The sequence below is a fragment of the Eimeria acervulina genome, genomic scaffold (genome assembly GCF_000499425.1).
Source record: "Eimeria acervulina Houghton genomic scaffold, Eah_scaff99, whole genome shotgun sequence".
In the NCBI taxonomy this organism is placed as follows: domain Eukaryota; phylum Apicomplexa; class Conoidasida; order Eucoccidiorida; family Eimeriidae; genus Eimeria; species Eimeria acervulina.
Window position 1 is genome coordinate 19,585 of NW_013549490.1, and position 15,939 is coordinate 35,523.

Genomic DNA, 15,939 nt, shown 5'->3' on the forward strand with positions numbered 1-15,939 from the left:
TTTCGATAAATTGGATGCCGTAGAGTACGAGGCACTATGCGATCCAGTTTCGCTCGCTAATAATGTGGTTAAGAACGCATGCATATATGTCAATGCGTTGCAAGCCATGCTTTTCTCGAGGGTCCTTTGCTTTTCTTCACGTGGGAAAGAGAACGACTAGTCATCGAACCTGTTGCAACACACTGTACACTGGCGGTGTGTTGGGAAATATAACCCTTCACATCAAGCTAGTCGCCGTAGTTCCCTAGTTACCTCCCCACTGTTTTGAGGTGCCTCAGCAGAATTGGGAGAGCAAGGGAGATGAATCCCATCCAAACAGGACTAAACTTAGTGTTTTTGGTGTGGATGTGGGCAGTGTGGTCTTTAAATTGACAAAAGACAGCTTATCCACCGGTATGGATTGTGCGTGGCTAAAATCGCCACTACTCCACTCACGCCTTGGTTTCTCCGTGACAAAGTGTTTCTCGGGGCTGCACACCAGATGCATGCATTGCGCGTTGGGGCTGGAAGCCGGGTACGCATGTCTTCAGGAATATTTAATCAATAGAGGGAAAAACTATTTAGTGCAGCATTGCCTTCCAGCTTTAGAAAAGTTTTCGAAGCTGCGCGTGAGGTAGGCCCCACTCCATTTGTGGATTTGCGCTAGTGGTGCCACCCAACGGGAGCACGATTGGAACTTAGTGCAATGCCGTCCAGATGTCTCTTCGGCTTGTTTTTAAGCCTGAGATGGCAGGCTGAAAGACAGCGAGCTGTTTCCTTGCAGAGGGTGTTCCGGACCTTCTTCACGGAGGCCGCCAGGGATTGCCGATTCGCCTTGAAGTAGTAACGGCAGTAAATCTACAAGGTACAGCATAAGAAATGAAGGCATTGGATTTTCTTTTTAAGCCCCACCCCCTAGGGGAATCCAAATCCAAACGGTGCCAACAGTACTACTACGAAAACCAGATTAACGTAGCGTATCGCGTGTGCATGATAACAATAGTTACGTATGCCGGGCTTCCTCCTTTGTCTCCCTGGAAGGTGAGCTGCTGAGCGTGCGAGGATATGGACTTTGAAGGGCAACAGCAGCATCCCTTGGGCAGCTAGATCTCTGAATGCGCCTCCCACCACTGCTGCTTGCGAGGACTAACGCCTACTGCTGCGAAATTTGAAACCGTTGTCAACGATGCATTGCTCATACAGGCCGGCATGGGCGGTGAGCCACAATTTGGAGTGGTGGCCCTGAGCTACATCACTGCTTAGCTATGAAGCGCTTTTTTGAGAAGCAGGCAATTTTAAAGCTGCCCGCTTAAAGTGTCCTCTCCACTGCAGTTTACTGTTCCGCCTCCGTCTTCTCTTCACCAGTAGACACTCTGATGGGCTGCTCCCGAATGAGAATGCCTACGGCGTCTAACGGTGCTATGCGTTTTGACGAGAACACCTTTCGATGCTTGTCGGGTACGAAACGCCCCAAATATTCAGACAGTTCTGAACAAAGGCTGTGCTGTATGACGAAACATGACGGCTGCAAGGGGGCAAGGGAATGAGGGAGTTATGCATCTGCATGAGTGTGCGCTGCCGATTTTAAAGCCCCGCCAGGCTACGCCTGCACTGGTGTTTCCCTTTACTCGAACGGAAGACTCAACTACGGTGACTACTCTTCAGAAATGTTGCCCCATCCGGAACCATATTCGCACAATGGAAGACTTTTGGCATCAATGCAATGCAGCTTCCTCCCTGGATCTGCAGGCAAAGAAGGCATGACCGGAAGCGTAAACAAAGGGACACTTTCAACGGGGCGTCATGTCGAGAGGTATCAGCCTCAGATGAACAAAAGCCCCATCATGCACCTCACATTTTGTTATCACTGGGTAGGTGCATGGGTGCTTCCCGGTGCGATACACTCCAAAGATGCGTCGTGGTCTGAGAATAGCTTGAGACGGGAATAGCTAGAACTGGGGACGGTGAGGGGATGCACAAACGCAAAGTTTTTCACACGAAATAAGGAGAAACAGGAAGAATCCCAAATTGACTTAGGTGTAGGACCCATGGATTCACGGGCTATGAATACCACCGCCGCCCAGAGGTGAAGAAAAAAACACTGAGGCTGAGAAGAAGAAAGTCCGTGCTCATACGACAGGCAGAATCAAGTCTATTTACCACCAGGACCACTAAGGGACCTGTCCAACGGTGGATGCCCTTCTAGAATGAATAGCGTCGCATGACCTAATACGACAAAAGAATAAAGATAGATACGAAAGAGCGGCAACGCTGAGCGTACCGTTTCCACGGGAACCAATAAGAGGATACGGCAGAGACTCTTCGTAAGAAATTCCCCTCCATATGACAAATGAGGGGGGTTTGGGGCCTGAGGAACCTGACGACCCTGAGGCCGCACGTCACCCTCACCAGCGGCTGTACCAAACTGTAGCCGGTAGTTCCGTAGGTTTGCAACACCTCTGCCTCTGTGACATAGCCCCCCAACGACAGCCCAGTAGCGGAACAGCTACCACTGATGATTTCTGGCGGAGCCTCGAATCTCCACACGCGATGAAGTAGCACAGGAGTGGGGCATTGCAGCCGGGATTGTTGCTGATGAGCGAGCCCACAGTCATTCGTTCCCGCCTCTGCAGAGAGAAAGCTAGATTATTGTAGGCCCCGTAGCAGAGCTATGCACTTCTTAAGACCCGGCTGACTTTTTGTCAATTTCCCGTAGCAAGTCCCTGTGGAGCGCCTCCCTGGGTCCCACTACACACTATCTCTGCGTATATGGCGGGCAAGCGCTATCTCCTAACAGCGAACAGCAGATAAGAATATGAGCCCTAGATATTGGGTTGCATGCTTTAAAACCCGAGACAAACAACCCCTAATCCCGAAGTGGCACGAAAAGTTCCCCAAGGGGGACAAGCTGCAGCCCACCGGACACGAGAATCCGAGGTCCACTTCGAGCTGGAATAAGTTCAAAGAACTTGCAAACGTTTTTTTTTCAAAACCAACTCCACTTCTTTGCAGCCTTCAGCCGTCCTGGGAACAGGAATGCAAGTGCCTTTCGATGGGCGAGAGGTGACGACCTGATATGAGTTGCAACGCGTCCCCGCAGCTAATCTCGCCAGACAACCCCGCGTGCAAGCGTAACAAAGCCCTCTTTCTGCATGTGATGACACCGCAGATAGCTTTTCAGTACACTTACGTGGTCGTTAGTCTCTAGTCATGACTTCAGAAGAAACGTATGTACCCACATCGGACAGGCCACGCTACGGGAAACAAGCGGCAGCAGGGGAACGGTACAACTGCAAGGCTTGCAGTTGAAGCCGTGCTTGTCGTGAGAATTCACTATACCGTGCCTCCCACAAAAAAGGTGGAACAGGGATTGCCCGGATGGTGTGGCGATCACATCGGCAGCGCCTCTTTGACTCATGTGCGCGCTTTTCACCATTGCATTTGACATCCAAAGGTTTCCAGTTCCAGTTGAGACAACGTGTGAAGTGGACCGAGTATCATGAGCTACGACATGTAGGCAGAGCCTTTCAGTGCATCCCTGAGCTCAGTGCTTGCTTCTAGCCTTAATAGATGGCATGGAAGGCGAGCACGCCGCAATTTAAATCCCTTCGCTTAATACGTAGAATCCACTTAGAACTGGTCCGTACTATCACGACTGGGGGCTTTTCTTGCCAGTCCCCTGCCGCATTTCCCTAAGCATACAAAGGGTGATTCGATGCAGGACAAGCATTCACCTTCACATAACAGTTTATTCGGTTAGGTTTGCAGTGAGAGTATGCGCTACTCCGAGCTTTCGACAGCCTTTTCACCATCTACAGCAGGAGAACTGGGTTAAGCGGCCCAAGAGGAAAGAGCTGACCGAACTAGAAGGACGCAGCCCAGCGGTGTTGGGAGCGAAGGAGAAGTGCATGCATCCCGCCCAGAAAGTAGTAAGACGGTATTGATCCTAGAGAATTCCACCCAAATAGCCCGTTGGGAACAGCAGAAACGCACGCAAATAGAATAATTATCATAGGCTCCAAACAATAAATTTCTCACTTTCTAGTCGCAATACACTAGGGGTTTCTGGGAAAGCTCTGTACTGCCAAGGATGCGGCTGGCAAGCAGAATATGCTGTGCATTTCCATGCCATGGAAGGACAAACTGCGTGTCCGATTTCCGCACTCAGCGGCTTGTAAAAAGTACCATTCGTTCAATTGGTTGGTTCCCAGTGAAAGGCTCAAGACTGCGTTTTGACCACCGCGTTCGCCGTCAAGAGTAGATCTGTACGCCGCTTGAGCCCCCCAAAGCCATCCTTGCCTAGTTGCTTTTTGCTTATGATTAGGTGGATGCACTCAATAAGGTGCGAGTGGTTATATTCAACGATGGCATGCTTGCGCTTGGAGTATCCTCCAATACATGAAACAACTTCGGTGTCCACGGGAGCTCCTGACTGGGAGATATCGCAAGAAAAGACACAAAACGATCTGTTTTCTTTTCCATTCATTAGTCTTCCAGATTTCCGCTTCCATGCAACAGGAGCTAAGCCATTCGGAGAAAATAAAGCCATCCAGAGAGGTTGTTTGCCCCTGCACGCTTGAACGCAGTTTCAGACGTTCCTCTGTTTCATTGTGCTGGTGCAGCTTCACTGCCTAATCCTTTATACCGCCGTTTCCTGTCTTCATAGACATTTACTTAAGTGCGACTAGCATAGTTTTTGGGGCAGAGACCGAAGGCGAGGCTCTCGAGAGCTTCGTGATCAGCCTGACTCGCTCTGTCCACTTAGTCTAAGCCTAATATTCTTGCAGTACATTCCACAGCCAAAACGGTCGGAGATCTGCTAACTGAAAAACCACTGGAAAAACCACCAGCTAATCTCCTGCTACTCATACGACCTTGCAGCATGTGAACAACAGCGCCCCGCGTATCAGAAAGTGCGCTACGCGACTACGGTGGTGTTGTGGAGACTTCAACGGTGCTCACATGGGAAATATTTCCTTTTCCAACTCAGCTTCCAAAGGTTGCCATCTCTGGCGAGAGCTTATGCTAGAGCATAACCAACATTGCCACTGATTCACTCCCCATGTACCCTCTAGAGCAGGCTACACTTTAAAAAATGCGCTCTCGTGGAATGCTCCCACTTTCCCCTCGAAGTTGCCTTGCCCGTATTCCTAAGGCATTCGTGGGACGGAGATCCACGCTAAGCTCTACAGTGGGAGGAATATTCAGCACCGCACCAAAGGCGACAACATGGTGTGGTAAGAGATGTAACGTGGCAGCAGTCAAAAGAGCATTTGAATGGATTGCTTGGTTTTCGGGAGCCTTACAATGCATTTCACAATGGAGGAATTCGCCCTTGAGTGCATGAAATGCCAGCATTTGAAAGCTTGAAACACTGGAGATGGTGCCTGTATTTTTACTTGCGTGCAGGGTAATAATGACCAAGTAAGCGTTTAATAAATATCGTAATACCTACAGAATAAGCGCCTGCATTATAATGCTTGGATACGCATGCATGGGGATCTGCGCTGTTGCAACAGTCATTTGTCAAACCCAAGACAGGCCGCCTTCTTCCCGCATCGGCCATAGGGTTTTTGCGGCTGTGCTTAGGACGTCTAGACGCAGTAGAGGGGCCCAGCTGTATTCTAGGAACTACTGCAGCAAACATTTTCGCTCCGTCACAGCTCAAGATAGTCCTTCACTGGCCGAGGTCTTCCCGTAGAACGAACCAGCAATTCCGAAACCAGCTTCCTCTTCCTCGATAGGCTTGGCACGCATGCCACTTCCAGAATGCCAATCTCGACCATTAAAATTGATTGCAGGGACTCGGAAACGAACAGCCCAGCTAGAAATGCGTGCAGATGCACTACTCTACACACAAATATGAAGCATTTTTTTCACCAGTAAACCTGCCGTTTTCTATGAAGAAAGTTTACGGCCTCTACTGATTTTTCAAGATTGATCTGTCCAGTCAGTCGGTGTGTGCCACAGGTCCTCAGTATTTAGTGTTTCTGTTTCACATGACGCACATGACGTTCCAAAAATGGGCCAAGGAAGGAAACATCACTTTTGGGAGAGGAAACCTTTCGAAGTTGGACAAACAAAAGGATCACGTACAAGTTTTACCGACGCGGACTGAGTGAGTGGCGCAATGGATAGCGCGTCGCCCTCCGGAGGCGGAGGTTGCGGGTTCGAGTCCCGTCTCGCTCTATTTTGAAGTAACATTCACCGTTTCAGGGTGTTAGGCTGCACTGGGAAGGCAAAATGTGAAGATAGTTTAGTCTGGCGTCACAAGTATACCCAGGGCACTGATGGCAAAGACTTGCTCTCAGTGAATACCTGCACTTTGCGTTGTACCATTGACAGCTGGCTTGAAATATACTCCATAGGCTACGAAATTACAATGCTGGTTTGCAGCTCAGTTGGCACTTCAGGGATGAGCACGCTCCACCGTAACTACCGATCGGATTCCGTTCCCCAGTTGAGTGTAGATGGGGCTGGCAAACAGGTGCACACCACCGTTAAGGCATTAGCTTAACAAATTTAAAAATCTCTTGTTTTTCGTTGAAAGCTTGGTTACGAAGAGGGTAATTGGCAAAAATGATCTTCGGGAGGCTCCTTTGAATGCCTACTTCCCGTCGTAGCTTCTTGTTGAGTCCACATGCTGTCTGTACTGGAATGCAAACGACGAGGGTAAGAAACGTTAATGCGGATTAGTCAGATTTATTACAGACTGATCATGAAAACACAGGAAGTACTGCAAAGCAGAGACTAGGTCGTGATCGACGACGGTGTGTAGACGCGCAGAAGCAGCCCAATGGCCACGCCAAGCTCAGACTCCGACGGACCCCCGGAAACACCAGACGAGAAAGAACACATTAAGTACAGATCTACCCGAAAGACTTCGTTGCAAGCCAGCAACAATGTTCGTCAGCATGCCCGTCGATCCACGCCACTTCACCGTGAGACTTCATTCGCTGGCGCGAAGCGCTTCGAACGCTTCAACTTCCCGCACCCTGTGCCCGCTGCAGAAAAAACAAATATCCACTATAAACGGAATCCCAACGCATCTCATCACATACACCAGGAAGAATCATTCCTTGCATTCCCACTTGAAGAAGAGAATGGTGTGCTTAGGGCTACTCCTGAGCGCCTCGAGTTCCAACTCGATTGCACCGACCATTCTTCGTTAGAAGCCATGAAGCCACTGAGGCAGGAAATTGTGTTGCAAAATGTGAGCAATTACACGGTTTCATTTGTTGTGCTTCCCACTCTATCAAAGGCATTCTCTGTAGCGTGCCCACGCAAGAAACCTTTTCTTTGTGCTGGCATGCAACAGCGCGTGCAGATTTCCTTCTGCGCAGATGTGTGCGAGCCCCAATCAGATTTCATTAAAGTGGTCGTTTCCATTCGTTCAATAGAACATTCGACAGCTGCATATAACAGACTGCATAGTTACCAGGGTAGACGATTCCAGGACTCGCTTGTTCTGAAGCGCATTCCTGTACGAGCTGTATGGCACTGCAGAGTGGGTGTGGAGAATCATGTTGCATCTTCGACAGCCGAATCCAACGGGAAGTATGAGTGTCAAAAGAATGGGGGATTTGCGCCATTGTCAATAGTATCGCGTCTGGACTTCGGCCCTACTAAGGTAGGGTCAGTGAGACAACGGCGCCTGGTCCTGCCTCCTGCTCTGTGGGCACCTCTAGAGTTTACAGTAGAACTAACGAAAAGGACTAGAGCGTTTTCCGTGAAGCCGCAGAAGGGCGTCATTGGCACTCGGGAGCCTGCAACTCTTTGGCTCCAGTTTGCTCCCCGCCTCCACGCAGAATATACAGAAGATTTACTGGTATTGCTCGGTCCTAACAACACCCCCCATCGAGTGACACTATTAGGGAATGGTGTGCCCTTACATATTGCTGGACAGAGCTTATTGATTAGTAGAAACAGCTGCAAAATGTTAGAGAGCTCGCCCCAGCTGGATCCCTCTAAAGGTGAGGAGAAGCACGCCTCAACCAACTCGGCAGAAGAAATCAACTGTGGTCAGCCCCTCGGGCAGTCAGCAGATATTTCTCCGAGGGATAGAAACAGAGGGGAGCAAATGGCGCCAGAAAGTTGCGTGGAGTGGTCATGTGGTACATACAGTATTGACTTGACAGCGGGGACGACACCTCACGCATCCGCCCCGTACCACTTGAAGGGTCCTTCACGAAGAAAGGAATGCACTAGCAAAGGAGGAAATTACATTGTTGCCGCTGCCAACGTAATTCAACGCTTTGATGGCAACAAGTGCGGCGAGGGCGATGTTTCTAAGCAGTCCTTGGACGAACGGTGGGCTGAATTGGTGGCTGTTCTTAGAGCCCAAAAGCTCGGAACGCACACAGTTAAAGGCGCTGCCCTCCCATCCGATGCCGCTGTTCAAAAAATTCAACTGAAGAGAGCAGAAGAGGCCCAACGAATGATACGGCTCTTGCAAATTCAAGACAGAAGCCGCAGCAGCTGTACATATGCAGGTGCCCCTGTTGCCCCGTCCCGAGCAGCCTTCCAGAACACTTCAGACACTACATCTTGCTCGGAAGACAATGGGCCAATGCTACGACAGCTGTGGAGAAGTGAACTCGCCACCAGGTTTCACCAAGCAGCAGCCACAGTCGTTCTCCGCGCAAGGATAGCGAGACGCTTGGAGGCAATACGTTCATGGATTCGCTCTCACGCTTTGAGGGAAGAAACGAATGAAGGCAGAGTTCAGGACAAACCACAGCAGAAAAGCCAGTCGAATTGCGCGAATAACTCCCGGCGTGAGCAAGAGCGGAATTTTGAAAAGCGATGCCAGCAGGGCACTTCAAGCCACCCTGACACTTCACAGCAAGGTGGCAGCTTGGTAAATAACCTTTCCAGGTATCAAGGCAATACTGCATTGTCAGCTCCAAGCGGAGAAGAGGGCTCAGCAATGGCGGGCTTTGCAGAAACCCGTACAGTTCTACAGGGACAAGACTCATACAGTTCCAGTGACGAAAACAGATGGAAAGTCCAGATTGTCCCTCCCAGATTGTCGCTTTCCGCGGACAGCAACGGGGAATGGGAATGGCAGAACATTCCAGGCCCAGACTTCTGGGGAAAGGAGAACCTTAATGTCGCAGAACTGTTTATCTGCATGCAGCACAGCGCACCGTTATTACCATTATCCAAGCTTGATGCTGATGTTTTTCGCCTCAAGGAAGAGGAAGTAATAACATGCACGGGCGGGTTAGAAGTCACTGACACAGATCTGCTTCAGTCTCTCCTAGAAGCAGCTCCACCACTAATCGACGATAAACCCTGGGTGCGGTGCACGCCGTCGTCTATCCATGTGTTAGATGATGCGGAAACCTCGGTGATCATGAGGTCACGATCGCAGGGAATTTATGAAGCTTTGGATAATGTCGCCATTTTGCCACCCGAAGATCCAAATAGCTTGGCCACCCTAGCTTGGCGTTTCGTTGCATCCGTCGCTCCCTATTCAAGCGCCTGTATGCAACTGCCTCCTATTGTGGAGACTGATCTCGCTTACACTTTCTTGCAGGTGCGCACAGGCGAAAAAAGCGTATCGTTGTCCCAACCCTGAAATCAGCGGTTGTGCTCCAGCGTCTGAGTCTGTTGACCCACCTTCTTGTAACTTCCCACTTTACCAAGGCACGTCTTCATTTGCCTGATCAACTACACTACCCCTGCTTTGGCCGCTAGTTCGCGCACCAACATGTCGTACGGTCCTTATTTTTCAGTTTTAGTATTGCGGAACTTGCTCAGTGGAAAGATGGGCGGGGGTGTATTGTGTGTTTCAGGCAGCTGCGAATGCGGACGCAAACTATACTGCCAAGAATATATTGCCACCGTTTGCTGAAATTCCCCCTCTCCGTGGCAGCTTCTCTGAGCTTTCCACTGTAGCTGCAGGCGCGCTTTGGCCACCTGGTGCTCACCAGAGGTCACTTACGGTTTTTCCCAGCAAGTTTGAAGAGCAGGTGATTTGATGTGTCTGGAAAAACTTTGCGAGTGCAGCCGCTGCCTTCCCTTTCGCTTGGAGGCTCATTGCCATGAAGTTGCCGGTGCATTCGTGCGTTTGCAGGTAAGCGTCAAAAGGCAGGAAGCAGCCGGAATAGATGCTCCGGAGCCTGCAGTAGGAAAGGACGCTCAAGCGATCGCTATTGAGGAATGCGTCAATAGAGCAGAGGCTCTAAGAAAGGACAGCAATGTTCTTACGAATATCTGGGGACTCCCTAGGTGCGAACAAGTGGAGATCCTGAGTGGAATTAACAAAACACTGCCTCACGAGTTCCAGATCCCCTATTTGTGAGGGCTGGCCAGGCTAGTGTTCCTGAAGTGATGTGGGAAGTTTTATTATGCACTGGATGGTTAGATGCTTTACGCGGCCTATAGATAGAAACTTTTTACATGGCTCAGAGCATCCCTTCAGCGAAAGCTAACAGTGTCCATCTGTCAGTACCCTCCTAGCCTGAGCCCCCTCCGCCCACGATGGCAGTAAACTCTTCTCAAAACTTTGTGAGTCGGTCGAATAGCAACAGCTCTTTGTTTGCCGCAAACAATCTTGAATTTTTGAGGGAAGCGATAATTTGCTTGAGACCCTGCATTGCGATTAGTTGAAGAAACGGATTTTACTACTACGACGCCGGGGCAAACCCTAGTTTTGCTGTTCACTTTGAAGGCTAATCAAGAGTAGGGCCGCGAGACAGACTGATCTCCATGCAGGTCGTACCTCACTTTGAGGACCCGTTGCTGGAATTCAGGAGTCTAGTTTTATACTTTGTGAAGGCTCCTTGGCTTTTGTTCCAGTTCTTCTTATCACGTACCGTCTTCAAACGGTGCACTAATCTTTAACAGAGTTCTGTACCTAGACTTTTTCACCAGGAATATGCACGTATAGCGCAAGCGCGCTTCGACATTTCCGAGGGCGCCTTTCACCACCGATCTCCTTTGCCTCCCAGTAAATCTCTTCACTCTTCTTGATATCGCATTCTAGGAGTATTTGGTCTTTTATTCATACGGGAAATTTAAAGAGTACTCCAATACAGTTCCTTGCCAGCATCAGCGTCTAAACTAAATGCGTACAGGACTCATTTTTAGTGCTGCAGACTCGTTTGCATTCAAAGCTGAGTTGCAGCGGTGAAAGACAGCTTCCTTGAAAATGCATTGCCCTCTCTCAAGCTATCCGGAACGAGCAGCGACTGCAAAGTTGCAGCAGCCACTGCAACATTGCAGTGGCTGCTCGTTACTCATCAGGGCTGTGAGACCATACGGTAGTAATACCCGGCTGTTCTGTCTTCTCTCATACTAGATGAATCAAGGCCAGTATTCTTTGGGATTTGAAGATCGGCCCGAACACTAGGCGTAGGACTCGATACAAATGTTGGTGGACTTTCAGATCATGACAGTCTTGGTAGTCCGAAAGACTGAACCAGGCGCGAAGACCTTTCGCGCTTGGCAAGCAGACGCTGCTTTCCTTATTCGCCTTGACACGCCTGTTCCTCTGAATGTGCACAGGATCAGGGGTGCATTGGTGCCTTCAATATTAGAGCGTACCCACAGCAGAGAATTGGCAAAAGCCTTCGGGGCATGCTTGGCGTACGCTGGCTGTGGAGAATAGGCGAATGATGCTTCACACGAAGTACAAAGAGACAGCTGACTGATGGTGTTTCTGTTGCATCGGTGAACATAGTTGTGAAAACAATAACAAGCGCGTGTACAACGTTTCCAGCGCCTACGTAGACACCATAAGCGTCAGCAGGTGTAGCTGCAGCAGCACTTTCGTCATACGGAGTCTCTTTTGATAGATTGTATCCCATTTTGTTTCTTCTAAAAATGCCTCTGCTTCCGTTTAGCACTTTCATGGTTTCTTGGTTTCTCTCTAAGCCTACAGGAACGGAACTCACGACGTAGTCCGACCTGAAAACCAGTTACTCTACTAAATATACCCCTGTTGCCTTTGCTGGCTAGTACAGTTCCCTTTTGTTAACACTTGCCGCGGTATTTTACTGGGCAGGCTCAAGGTATAACATCCTCTCACGCATAGGGTGCACAGCGGAGCGACCTCGCTCACTCGGGCACACTCTCCGTTGCAAGAAGTGGTAAGTCCAGCCCAAGCACACATTCCCATCTATAAACACCCGTATTTCGTTCACAATGCGCACAAGCAATTTACTACCGGTACATGCTGGCAAATAGCTGATAGCAGCGAGCAGCTAAAATGTCTGGTGATGTGCGCCGAGATGGGTGTAGGCGTATTGCTCACTGACGGTCCGTTTGCTTGCGGCGGTGGAAACCTGCTGCTTCTCTGATGCGTGAATGAGTGAAAACTGAATACATTTGCATCTTTCAGGGGGCCTTTTAACTGTTAGGCTTTCCGTCTCCCTGCTACAGCCACTGGTCACCTGCTGCCTCGGCCTGAAACGTGAACTTTAGTAGAACCCGCCTACAACTTAGTTAACTCCCCGAGATTACCTTACACCTTGTTTCATGCCATTTCTTATAGTTTTTGAATTAGGGAAGGTAGTGCCTGCACGACTAGCCGAGCTGTTGGAGACGTCTTCATGCCAGGTGCCACCCCACTCACCAGCTCACCCCTACGCCAGGCAAGGGTGTACAAGTGACATGGACCCAAACTGACACGATAGATAATGGTTTTGCGTGTACCGTCTGAAGACGATCTACTTTTGGTGGGGACAAAGAGGCAGCTCAGCACTCTCAGTAGAGCGTCGGCCTCCGTGTCGTCCGTGCCTCGTCAGCTCTTCCAATTTTCGAGATAGGTGGCGTAGCTCCACTTAGCCGTGCCAGCCAAGACACTCAGTCATCGGTTGAAAGTTGGAGACCGCTAATCTGTCCCGCTAACTGCGGTTGAGATTCTTGGTTGAAATGGGGGCCAACAACTCAACATGTTTACCGTGCAAGGTGGCTGGAAGCAATGCACGCCGGAACAAGCAACTTAATGCTCAGATTCTCAGCAACCAAATCCAGGTTCTGAAGAAGGTATCGACGGCGGCAGAGCCCCAGGGAGCGAGTCTAACACCTCCGGAGGTGGCTGTACCACGGGATCCCTCTGCCAATGGAACTTCTACTAACGGTGAGTCACTTCAGAGACGCAGCGACACCCTTCGCTTACAAGGGTCGGCCATCGGACAAACACAGCCAGAACATCTTCAGCAGCACACTGAAGGCCAGGGGCTGCAACAGGTTGAAGAGCTGCAGGAAGAGCCGCCAGTGCAAGAGGGGGAAATCCGCCCAGACCAGGAAACAGACCGAAACTCCAAAGCGAAATGCTCACTGGATCTATCCTCGCCTCCGCCAAAGAGATCAATAACAGTGGTGGAGCAGCGTCCAAAAGACGGGAGTCCGAAGCCACAGCAACACATCCACGTCCCTTCTCACATGCTGGCGGCTGGATGCGATGCGATTTGCATACAGCACCAGGGCACTCAACAAGCGCTTCTTAGCCCGCATAGCTGCTCAGTGGCCCACAGAGTAGCAGCTGCCCTCAGAGCAGCTGCTGGTGAACGTGCAGCTGCAGCTGCAGCACGCGCAGCACAGGCAGGCGAAGCAGCCAAAACAGTGCCAAAGAAGCATGCGGGGCAGCGTAAGGAGGCCAGTAGCTTCCAGACCCAATCATCTGCTGTAGGGTGCAGAGCGCTACGAATTGCAACGGGAAGTAGTGCAGACAGTACTTTAGAAAAGCAGGCTATCCCTGAACAAGAGGAACTGCGTCCACTTCCACAGAACAGCTGCTTCCCCCAGGTGTCATGTTTCTCCTCTAACGATGAAGGCGCCAGTGAAATTACTGTCAGGCAACAGGCGGAGCACTGCCAGGCAAAGGCTGTGAGCATCTCGTCACCGGAGCAGTCTCTCATTTCGGCGGCGAAGTTGGTAGGCGAAATGTTTTCCGGAGCCGCTGCAGCTGCTATGGCGATGGCCTCCTCATCGCCTGGGCATAGAACCTGTGACAGTGCAGAACAGTCATTTGCGACAATTGGGGACAGTTGCCTTGTTTCTGGTGAGGGATTCCCGCAAGCAACTGGGACGGGCGATGACAAAGGCGGAGAACTGCACGAGGGTGCAGTGGTTCTGCTGGGGGCGGTGGACAGAGCTATGGACGCCATCACCAGCGACGAATTTAAAAAACAGGCAAGTAGCGATAATTCCGTTGCTAGCAAGTACTCTGGCAGACGTTTAGGTTCTTCTACGATGCGTTGCCATGATTGGCTCAAATGCGCTGCAGGCCGTCACACTGCTGAGCCAATCGATAAGTGTTGCAGCATCTGTGGTGGAGGCGGTCAAGACTTGTGGAGACTCAACACAGAAACAGGGTGAGTACGTGCTGCCTGAAGTAGCACCTCTGTGCGTATTTCGGCGTAGCGTGGTCAAGAAAGAATACTTGCACTCACGACACAGTGCTGGGTAGAGCAAGCATAGGTTCCTGAGCTTGGCCTTTGTTGCTCGTGGTGCTGACTCAGAGACCCTCCCTCCTGCAATCAACGCTGTGAATGGGTGGTAAACCGCTTCGTTCAGGCGTCTTCCCTCCAGAGAACACGGTCGATGACTTTGCCGCAGGCTACCCTTCCTGCGCAGCGGGATACTATGAGGCCCTGAGGATGTCTGCACAGCAGCAACTGTCAGAAGGCGCATTTGTTCGTAGCTGAAATTTTGCGTGCGGCGTTCCGGGCAAGCCGCAGATCAAAATGAGTTGGCTTGGAGCAGTTGAAGCCTAGTAACTTAAGACACAGACACACATATCAGGACCAACAGCGAAGCCGCATCCTTTTGCTGCCGTCACAGGCAACGCAATACCAAGTGTACAGCCAATTACCGAGTGGTCCAAGAACGCGCGGATGTGCTTAGTTGCATGCTCCAGTTCGTGGAATATGTTACCATCACCTGGTTTGGCATATGCACATCAAACAGTGTCCTGGTGGGCTAATAATATCAACTGAGATGCACTCTTATAATGCAAAATGGCATGCATCCTAGCACCGACAGCAGCTAGGCAAACAAATACCTCAGATGCGATTGCCAAACGGTGTCAAACTTCGCCATAAAGAATTCCTGATGGTTTCTTTTGTTGATTGACGTACAAGGATTCCCAGAAAGTCTGGGGCAGGCTTTTCTGATAGAAGCAGACCAAACATATTTTTGTCCATCATGAACCGAATGATCCCGTAGATAGGGTGCGGACATCTTTTCCAGCGTGAGGGGTGCAAGAACAGAGTATGAGAACGTCTGTAGAAGCGTGAGGCTGTCGAGCGGAATGCAGGAGACTAGTTACACTTTACCGCACTGTCTGCTGCGACGCGCATGCTTCATTCCCCCATCCAGATCCTTCTGCCTCTGCTTAAGCTGCACAGTAAGATGGAATTATCTAGTGAGCAACTGCCTTTTTGAAGTGCATCTAGCGATTATCTCCGGCGCTGGGGGCTCGACGCATGCCGTGCGAAGTCCACGTCAAGTTGTACAAACCCGCAAATTTTCGAACATTCGCTAGCACGTGGTTGCATGTCCAGGCAGGACGCTGGCGTTTGGCGGCCACGGCACTAGATTTTGAAATTTACTTGCGGTGTTTCTAGACTCCGCCATCCCTTCAACTGTTCCGAGGGGGTCAGCGGCTCCGCTGCAGCTCAGTCCAACATGTACGAGATCAATCCCGCAAAGTTGCCCCTGAAATCCCACAGCGACTGCTCATACTAAGTGGTGTGAATTCTGAAGCATGTACTAAAGTGGTAATAAATCGCCGTTTTTACTCGCCAAAAGCTCGTATGGTCCTGCTACCCATGCGCACGGCATTAGTATTGCGTGCAAGTAGTAGCCGTGAGATAGGCCAACAAGAAGCCCATTTGATCAAAAGATTCAGAAAAAAATTGTCTGTGGTGTGTTAAAGAATTGCCTAGGCAGACAATTTGGTTTCTTCCATGCCTGTTGCGGGCGGGTGTTGGATCCGAGGAACCC

At 50.4% G+C, this 15,939-nt stretch overlaps 2 protein-coding genes across 2 annotated transcripts; both read left to right on the forward strand.

The window, feature by feature from the left end:
• Positions 1-7,915: 7,915 nt before the first annotated feature.
• Positions 7,916-10,288, forward strand: EAH_00015990 (hypothetical protein, conserved; the record flags this gene model as incomplete). The annotated part of the gene is made up of 3 exons (XM_013394019.1): positions 7,916-9,520; positions 9,780-9,956; positions 10,061-10,288. The coding sequence occupies 3 exons, from the start codon at positions 7,916-7,918 to the stop codon at positions 10,286-10,288; spliced, it is 2,010 nt and encodes a 669-aa protein (XP_013249473.1).
• Positions 10,289-12,861: 2,573 nt separating this feature from the next.
• On the forward strand, positions 12,862-14,310 carry EAH_00016000 (hypothetical protein, conserved; the record flags this gene model as incomplete). The annotated part of the gene is made up of 1 exon (XM_013394020.1): positions 12,862-14,310. One exon carries the CDS (start codon positions 12,862-12,864, stop codon positions 14,308-14,310), a length of 1,449 nt encoding a protein of 482 aa, XP_013249474.1.
• Between the last annotated feature and the right edge of the window lie 1,629 nt (positions 14,311-15,939).